At 38.0% G+C, this 10,264-nt stretch overlaps 1 protein-coding gene across 1 annotated transcript in view; it reads right to left on the bottom strand.

Moving 5' to 3' along the window:
- Positions 1–98: 98 nt before the first annotated feature.
- Positions 99–10,264, bottom strand: part of HMMR (hyaluronan mediated motility receptor) — a 36,242-nt gene continuing 26,076 nt past the window's right edge. Inside the window, 6 exon segments of the mRNA XM_081825803.1 lie at positions 99–142; positions 839–1,001; positions 7,110–7,286; positions 8,188–8,287; positions 8,375–8,527; positions 8,824–8,970. Coding sequence (XP_081681929.1) covers positions 99–142; positions 839–1,001; positions 7,110–7,286; positions 8,188–8,287; positions 8,375–8,527; positions 8,824–8,970 — 784 coding nt within the window.

Below are 10,264 nucleotides of genomic sequence, written 5' to 3'. Positions count from 1 at the left end.
AAAATATTCATTACAAACATAATAATAATAGCAACAATAATAATAAAAATAGTAAGAATGAAATAATCTTTAACAGGTCTTTCAGATGTTTACTTGCATCATTCTTGAAACTCCATAGGAGCTCAACAGCAGTTTGTATTGCCTGGAAGAAATATTAAAAAGAGGTATTAGTCTTCTAAACTAATCCATCAGTCATTATAAATTAAAAACAGGCATTTCCTATCTTCTATAAGGCAGGTGAAGCAATGTCTGCATTCTGTAGCATAATTATATATATATATATATAAAATTTTTTTAAGTTTTATTTATTTAAGTAATCTCTATACCCAATGTGGGGCTCAAACTCATGACCCCGAGATCAAGAGTAGCATGCTCCTCCAACTGAGCCAGACAGGTGTCCCACATAATTATATTTCTTCATTCACTATTTCAACCAATTTTGATTTATTGTCAAAGATAAAAAGATTCATAGTCAAAAAAGAAAACTTTACTTGTCCACAACTACAAATTTGACATTTAGGTTAAACATTTAAAGGTATGAGAAAGGGGACAATTCTGGGGGTAGGGTGGGGTTTGGGTGGGCAGGTAGGAGCAAAAATGTCAGACAAGGCTTCAAGGAAGATGGGACCTGAACTGGGCTTGAAGGTGGGATCTAGACATGTGGAAAATAGAGAGTACGGAAGGAGGAAAAGGCATTTTACACAAAAATCTTAGTATGGATTTTGTACATCAGAAATTGTCAACAAATTCTCACAGTTTGTAAAAATGGATAACTTGCAACATGCTGTGAAACCAAATCCAAAGGAAGATGTCACTTATGCATTTATTCCTTTCTTACCTTCTTTCAACGGCGTTTTGAGAGCAAAATTTTCTTTGCTTTCATGAAGAAAAGCCTTTGAAGGATCAAAGTGTTTGATACCAAGAACTTTATTCAATTCCTCCTGTAGTTTTGTCTCACTTTGTTTTCTTTTAGCAAGCTGAGAGCGGAGTTTTGACACCTCCTATGTAAGAAAAATATAGACAATAAACAAGAATTAAAGTTCATGTTGGTGAACTGTGTTATCCATGTTACTGACAAATTCCAAAGTTGCTCATCTACCAAACCAAAAGGCAAAAATCACTACTAGATACAGGATTTAAGACTACAAATTAAGGGGCGCCTGAGTGGCTCAGTTGTTAAGCGCCTGCCTTCGGCTCAGGTCATGATCCCAGGGTCCTGAGATCGAGCCCCGCATCGGGCTCCCTGCTCCGTGGGAAGTCTGTTTCTCCCTCTCCCACTCCCTCTGCTTGTGTTCCCTCTTTCGCTGTGTCTCTCTCTGTCAAATAAATAAATAAAATCTTTAAAAAAAACAAAAAACAAAAAAACAAAACAAAACAAAAAGACTACAAATTAAAAATGACTCTGAAGGGCTGTGACAGAGGAGATAATGAGACATTTAAATCTTCTTGCCACTCTACAGTGGCAAACATACAAAGCTGTTTCTCATAAAAGTTCATCTCCAAATGAAATGCAGAGGCCAACCTCTGGCATGACAGCCTCAGAAGCTCCACTAATCTGCTTCCCAGGGAAATTAAAAATTATAAAAAACGCAACCATTTAAAGCCTGTAAAAATGGTCCTAAGGCAAAAAGAAATCTCTATTCAAGCAAATCTAGAAAAATACAGTAAAAAAAGTTAAGGGTCTGTGGTATTTGAACCAACCCTGCTCCTTAGTGAGGTAAAAACCCTACACCAGACAGCTGCAGTGAAGAATATGGGGCCCTCTCTTCCTCCAGCACCCACTCGGAGGCTTTTCCTGCCAGAAGCTGGACATCAGCATTTCTCTTCTCACCCCCAGCTACCTGTTGCTGAGGCCATGTCCCAAGTAAATGTGGCTGAGAGGTGAAAGATCCTTTCTTCCGTAGAACAAAGGGCTCTACCTTAGGAGCTGTGTGCTGAAAATGCTGAGACCCTGATCACCTTTGCCCTGGCTCATAAAGTGATGATTCCATGCTAGGGAGAGAACCTCAGGCTGTTCCCCTTTTCCCTCTCCCCCAAGTCCACCAAGCACTCAGTTCCTAGGCCAGATGTGTCGCTCAGAGAAAAGCTGGTCATCTTCTCCAACTTCAGCTCCAAAACCCTGTCTCAGAGATTTTATCTGGAGGGGAGAAGTGGGCTCTAAAACACATAGCTCCTAATTTCTTGCCAGAGGGGCTGATTTCATTTGGAACAGAATGCTGATTTCACTTGGAACAGAACTGAGAGAAGTTCAAGCTGGAAGAACAGTAGAGCTGGTGGTGTAAGGGAACTGGGAGGTGATTCAAAATATAGGCTAAATGGTAGGTTTAAAACTGGTGAATAAGACAGCTGGGAGGAGCCCTTCTGGAGTCAGAACATAATCATTGACCTCAGACACAATTCCAATGGAAGAGCCAGAATTTACTTGGGTTAGTTTGTAGAGCAATTATACTCCAAGGCACTGCTGAAAATAACAGAGCAATAAGCAACTAGTTATCTAGCAACTAGCAGTTTAACAAGTGATCAGGGAAACAGAGGAAGACAGCCTTACCAAAATCAGTGTCATGCCAGGGTGACTGTGGGCATATTCTAAACTGAACCTCCCTGAGTAGCAACATCAGAGGCACAACACTACTGGGAGTGGAGAGAAGGAATAGAATTCACTAGCACAATCCAGCCAATTACTAAACAAATTGACAAGAAAATAACAACGGACCTGGAAGGAGAGGGCTATAACCAGAAGTGCTATAATATGTAATCTAAAATATCCACTATCTGACAAAAATGTACAAAGACACAGGAAAGCATAACCTATACGTTGGAAAAAAGCAGGGAACAAAAACTGCCTGCAAGAGTAACCAGATATTGGACTTATCCAAAAAAGATTTTAAAGTAGCCATTATAAATATATTCATAGGGTGGCGCCTGGGTGGCTCAGTCGTTAAGTGTCTGCCTTCGGCTCAGGTCATGATCACAGGGTCCTGGGAACGAGCCCCGCATCGGGCTCCCTGCTCTGCGGGAAGCCTGCTTCTCCCTCTGCTGCTCCCCCTGCCTGTGTTCCGTCTCTCCCTGTCTCTCTCTCTGTCAAATAAATAAATAAAATCTTTTTTTTTTTTAAAGATTTTATTTATTTATTTGAGAGAGAATGAGAGACAGAGAGCATGAGAGGGAGGAGGGTCAGAGGGAGAAGCAGACTCCCTGCTGAGCAGGGAGCCCGATGCGGGACTCGATCCTGGGACTCCAGGATCATGACCTGAGCCGAAGGCAATCGCTTAACCAACTGAGCCACCCAGGCGCCCAATAAATAAAATCTTTAAAAAATATATATATATATATTCATAGAACCAAAGGAACCCCCTGCAAAAAAGGTGAGAATACTCAAATTACTAGAATCAGAAATGAAAGAAGGGATATGATGACTGACCTTACCAAAATTATAAGGATTATAAAAAAAGTACTATGAACAGTTATATATCCATAAATCAGATAACATAAATGAGATGGACAAATTCCTAGAAAGACACAAACTACTGAAACTGTCTCAAAAAGAAAGTCAATATGAATAGACTCCTAAGACATGAAAAGATTGAATAGTCATCAAAATCTACCCACAAAGAAAAGCTGAGGTCCAGATGGCTTCCCTACTGAATTCTATTGTACATTCAGTGAAGAATTAAACCAATTATTCATAAATTATTTCAAAAAGTAAAAAAGACAAAATCTTTCCCAACTAATTTTATGAGGTCAGCATTACCTGGATACCAAAACCAGACAAAGATAGTACATAAAACCTATAGACCAGTATCTGTTGGGAATATGGATGAAAAAAATCCTTAGCAAAAATTAGCAAAGTGAATCCAGCAACTTTATAAAAAGGGAATTATACACCATGACCAAGTGAAATTTATCAGAAATCCAAGGTTAATTTAATATCCAAAAATCAATTAATTTAAGAAATCATATCAATAGAAAGTCATGTGATTATGTTATAGACACAGAGAAGGCATTTAACAAAATTTAACACACTTTCATGATAAAGACCCTAAAAAAACTAGTAATAGAAGGAAACTTTCTCAATTTGATAAAGAGTATCTATGACAGACCCACAGCTAATAGCATACTTAATGGTGAAAGTGTGAATGCTTTCCCCCAAATCAGGACCAAAACAAGGATGTTCACTCATATCACTTCTATTCAACATTGTCTGGAGGTTCTATCCAGGGAACTTAGGCAAGAAAAAGTAATCAAATGCATTGTTAGAAGAGAAGTAAAACTATCTCTATTTACAAATGATCTTCTCTATAGAAAATCCTAAGGAAGCCACTAAAAAACTATTACAACAAATAAATGAGTTCAGCAAGATTGGAGAATACTAAACCAGTATACAAAAATCAATTTTATTTCTATACACTTGCAATGAACTACCCAATAATGAAATTAAGAAAACAACTTCACATACAACAACATTACAAAGGATAAAATACTTAGGAATAAATTTAACAAAAGAAGGGCAAAAGTTACATTTTGAAATGGCCAAAACATTATTGAAAGAAATTAAAGATCTAAGTAATTGGAAAAACATCTCATGTTCTTGGATCAGAAGATGTAACACAGTTAAGGGGCACCTGGGTGGCTCAGGCGTTAAGCATCTGCCTTTGGCTCAGGTTATGATCCCAGGGTCCTGGGATTGAGCCCCACATCAGGCTCCCTGCTCAGCGGGAAGCCTGCTTCTCCCTCTCCCACTCCCCCTGCTTGTGTTCCCTCTCTCGCTGTGTCTCTCTCTGTCAAATAAATAAATAAAATCTTTAAAAAAAAAAAAAAGAAGATGTAACACAGTTAAGATGGCAATACCTGGGGCGCCTGGGTGGCTAACTCGTTAAGCGTCTGCCTTCGGCTCAGGTCATGATCCCAGGGTCCTGGGATAGAGCCGCGCATTGGGCTCCCTGCTCGGCAGGAAGCCTGCTTCTCCCTCTCCCACGCCCCCTGCTTGTGTTCCCCCTCTCACTGTGTCTCTCTCTGTCAAATAAATAAATCCCCGCAGAGCAGGAAGCCTGATGCGGGACTCGATCCCAGGACCCTGGGATCATGACCTAAGCTGAAGGCAGTCGCTTAACTGACTGAGCCACCCAGGCGCCCCTCCCATATGAATTTTAAATGAGTTCTTTGTAAAAGTTGAATAGCTGGTTTGGGAATTCATACGGAATTGCAAGGAACCCAGAATAGTCAAAACAAATTTGAAAAAGGAGAAAGTAGGATGATTCATGCTTCATGGTTTTAAAACTTACTACAAATCAACAGTAATCAAGACAGTGTAGAAGTACAAGGATAGATCAGTGGAATACATTTGAGAGTCTAGAAATGAACCATAAATAAACGGTCAACTGATTTTCAACAAGGGTGTCAAGACCACTCACTGGGGAAAGAATAGTCTTTTTAACAAATGGCATGAGAACAACTAGATATCCACATGCTAAAGAATACAGTTGGGCCCTTACTTCACACTGTATATAAAACCCTCAAATGGATCAATGACCTAAATATAAAAGTTAAAACTGTAAAACTCTTAGAAGAAAACAGGGATAAATCTTCATGACCTAGGATTTGGCAAAGGACTGTTAAATGTCAAAGAACAAGAAACAAAGGAAAAAATAGATATGTTGGACTTTGTCAAAATTTTGTGCTTCAATGAACATCATTAAGAAAGTAAAATGACAATGTACAGAATGGGAGAAAATATTTTCAAGTAATACATCTGATAAGGAACATAAACATATAAAGAACTCTCATAATTTATTAAAAAAACAAACAAACAGTAATCCAATTAAAAATGGGCAAAGGATATAAATAGACAGTTCTTCCAGGAAAGACATACAAATTGCTGATAAGCACAAGAAAAGATGGTCAACATCATTAGTCATCAGGGAAATGCAAGTCAAAACCACAATTAGGTACCTTTTCACATCCACTAGTATGGTCAGAATGAAGAAATCAGGTAATAAGAAATGTTGGTGAGGATGTGGAAAAACTGGAACTCTCATATATTGCAGGTGGAATATAGAAAGATACAGCTGCTTTGGAAAATGATTAAACGTAAAGTTACCAAGCTACCAAGCAATTTCACTTGTAAGTATAACCCAAGAGAAACCAAAACATATGTCCACACAAAAACTTGTACATGAATGCTTATAGGAGCATTATTCATAATAGCCCAAAGGTGGAAACAAGTCAAATGTCTATCAACTGACAAATGGATACATAAAATGTGACATATCCACACAATGAAATATTATTAGGTCATAAAGAGAAATGAAGTACTCATACGTTCAACGACATGGATGAACTTTGAAAACACTGTTAAGCAAAAGAAGCTAGTCACAAAAGACCACATATTATTCGAGTGCACAAATAGGAAATATCCAGAATAGGGATATTTATAGAAACAGAAAGTAAATTAGTGGTGGGAAGGGTGAATGAGGAGATAGGGAGATGACAGTTAAAAGGTAAGGGGTTTCATTTTGAGGTGATACAAATGTTCTAAAATTGACTATGGAGATGGTTGCATATCTGTGAGTGTACTAAAAACCAGAGTTGAATACTCTAAATGAGTGAATTGTATGGTATGTGAATTATATCTTAATAGAGGTGTTAAAAAAAAACTTAAATGCTTAGCTATCTTTCTCTGAAGTAATCTCTACACCCAATATGGGCTCGAACTCATGACCCTGAGATCAAGAGTCACACGTTCTACCAACTGAGCCAGCCAGGTGCCCCAAATGCTTAAACTATTTTTGAATACAGCTTATCTTTATCATATTTATTTATACCAAGGACTTTGCTATTTTGCAAATAGAAATGGATGTGTAAAGCTTTATGAACTCTTCCAATTACTCTAGTGATTTTCAATATACTAATGAGGTAGTTGGAAAACCTGAGAACATTAATAGCCATCTGGTCAACACTCTAAAATAAACCCATAATTCTCAGATGGATGTTCCTCTATAAACTTAGTTTTTTCCAATACCAAAGTCCTTCCTTAAACTCAAATTTTATAGTTAGAATAACAAATGCCCCACCCTAATACCTTCAGTAGAACTAAGTGTTATTTTACAAACCGATTTGAGTTGGCTATTTTCATCTTTCAGTTTCACAACATGCTTGATTTTTTGCTTTAGGTTTTGATGACCCAGTAATTTAGCATACGAATCTCTTAGTTTATTTAGTTGTTCCTGAGCTGCACCATGTTCATTCAACAAAGCCTGTTTCTCTGCTTCAAATGCATCCAGTTGTAGCTGAAAAAGATTTTTTTATAGACTTAGAAAAGTTAAATTTACTTGTCTCATATAAACTACAAAGGAAACTCAAGTATCAAAAAAAAAAAAATGATGGACAAAAACAGATCATGCTGACATATCCTCAGGGCTCTCCATAAATTTCTGTGAGACTCTTTAAAAAAACTTTGTGTAGGGGCGCCTGGGTGGCTCAGTTGGTTAAGCGACTGCCTTCGGCTCAGGTCATGATCCTGGAGTCCCGGGATCGAGTCCCGCATCGGGCTCCCTGCTCTGCAGGGAGTCTGCTTCTCCCTCTGACCCTCCTCCCTCTCATGCTCTCTGTCTCTCATTCTCTCTCTCTCAAATAAATAAATAAAATCTTAAAAAAAAAAAAATTATTTAAATTAAAAAAAAAAAAACTTTGGTGTATTTCATTTTTAAGATCACTAAAACAGAGGGAAAGAATCAGGGAAAGAAGGCCAGCTAGCCAGTCTAATCTGTGTATCAGCCAGATCACCATATCATAACCAATACTGTCCTCCCACTTTTTTAAGTGCTGAGATTAGCATTTATCCTTTTTTATTTTAAGATCAGTATATTAATTTGAGAAACACAAAAAGATCATAACAAAATTAAGGATCACAAATTTACATAAATTATCGAAAATTTCTATCAGGAGAGCCTTCTAAGCTATCAAGTCTCTTATTAGAAGGTAATTTTTAGCCTATAAAGACTACACAAAAAAATGTATGCATAATAACTAAAAAAAATTATAAGTCTCCTTTAATAAGGAGTTATATTGGCACTGTAAATATACAGCAAAATGATCTTTCAGAAAAATCAAGTCACTGGGGTGACTATGACAGGGAAAAAAGGGAATGCCTAAAACAAACACAAGTGAGTATAGACCCAACTGACAAACCTGAAAAGGTTTCGTTTTATTATATAGTTCTTCATAAAGGAGACGCCACTTATTCGTTTCCTCAGTTAACTCTGCCACTATGTTTTCTTTTCCAGCTTTTCTGTAAGGGGAAATGAAATTAAAAAACACAGTGTATTAGAAAAAATTACTGAGGTTATATGGCAGTCAGGTTCTAAACCTAGATTACCTTGCTTCTTCCTCTTCCAGTTGTTTCTTGAACTCTTCACCTTGTTGCTTGAGTTGGTTCTGCAAGTCAGTTATTGTTTTAAGAGAAGAGACTGTGATTTCTTTAATTTCTGCTTCTTTAAGTGCTGACTTGGTCTGCAGATCTAGAAGCATCCTTGAGTTTGAGAGAAAAGAGTCCACTAAACATTTTATAGCCATTTTAGTAACTTTTCCCTCCTTTTTTACTTAAAAAAACAAAAACAAAAACAAAAACAAACGAAATAACTCAAGGAACGCTCCAAAAACTGTACTTTTTTAACTGTATAAACTCTTAATTTGCAATTGAAGATCACCCAAAGCAAGTCATGAAATTACAATTCCTTGCATCATTTAGTAGCTGGCTGTCAACATTAAATTATCTTAATGGTTCTAACGCTACAAGTGTGGGCAGGTTTTAGTTCTCCCACATACCTTACGTATTCTTGATTTGAGGTCTCAGTTGCCAATATCTGATAATGAATGTCCTCTGCACTTTTCTCGGCCTCGGCCACTTTTTCCTGAAGTGATGAGTTCTCCAGCTTAAGATCTTCTATCTCACTAGCTGTTAATGCTTTATAACTTATTAAAAGGAAAATAAAAAGTTGAAGGATTTTTCTAACTACTGTATGCATGATAAATATATAGCTCATTAGTTTATATGTTATACAGTTTAAGGTAACAAACAAAACCTTATAAACCATGCATTTACACAGGTAAGAATTCAGTATTCTGAGGTCAGTACTAATGAACTTATATGGCATTCGCTGTCCATTTAAAGAAAAAACAAATCGAGTGCCTACTATGTGTATGAAGTATACCAAACATGAAAATTACTCCAAAACAAATAAATATATGATCCCTGCACCTATTGTCACAAAGTTTATGGTCTTGTGGGGAAGACAGGGAAATGCCTCTCCAGGTCTTCACAAAAAAATGTGAAAATATATGTATAATAAGATTTGTGTTATGAAGAAAACTAGAGGGGCGCCTGTGTGGCTTAGTTGGTTAAACATCTGCCTTCGGCTCAGGTCAGGATCTGAGTTCTGGGATGGAGCCCTGCAAAGGGCTCCCTGCCCAGCAAGGAGTCTGCTTTGCCCTCTCCTTCACACCTCCCCCACACTTGTGCGCACCCGCGCACTCTCTCTCTCATAAATAAGTAAATAAATCTTAAAAAAAAAGAAAAGAAAAGAAAAAGAAAACTAAAGAGCAGAAAGCTGACAAACAGGGGAACGTACTGTTTTTGGCGATTCAGAAAAGGCCTTTCTGAGGAATTTATAGTTAGGCTGAGATGTGATAGGTAAAGAAAAGTTAGCTAGGATTCAGGTGAAAGTGGTTCAGAGGGAAAAGATGCATATGTACTCTGAGGCAGGCAGAACACAGTGCTAAGAGATGAGACTGGAATGTAATGAAGCAGGGATGCAGGAGCAGATGCTAGAAGCACGAGGCCAGTCATCACTGTGGAGTACATCAGCCCAGGTGAATGGTAAAGGATGGTTAGACAAGGACTTGGCAATGGAAAGATGTGAAATCTCTTTTGAAGGCAGAATTGCAAATTTCATGAAATAGGTTGGATGTTGGGAGAAAGGGAGAGAAAATGATTAAAGATGACTCTCAGGGTTATGGAATGAGAAGCTGGGAAGAGGGAGATGTCACTGACTGAAATAAAAAGGAATGGGGCGCCTGGGTGGCTCAGTTGGTTAAGCGACTGCCTTCGGCTCAGGTCATGATCCTGGAGTCCCGGGATCGAGTGCCGCATTGGGCTCCCTGCTCGGCAGGGAGTCTGCTTCTCCCTCTGACCCTCCCCCATCTCATGTGCTCTCTCTCTCTCTCTCTGTCATTCTCTCTCTCAAATAAATAAATAAATAAAATCTTT

This window comes from Leptonychotes weddellii, chromosome 7 (genome assembly GCF_054177405.1).
Source record: "Leptonychotes weddellii isolate Sample4059 chromosome 7, ASM5417740v2, whole genome shotgun sequence".
In the NCBI taxonomy this organism is placed as follows: Eukaryota; Metazoa; Chordata; class Mammalia; order Carnivora; family Phocidae; genus Leptonychotes; species Leptonychotes weddellii.
Note: the sequence above shows the minus strand (reverse complement) of the source record. Positions and strands in the feature narration are given on the sequence as shown.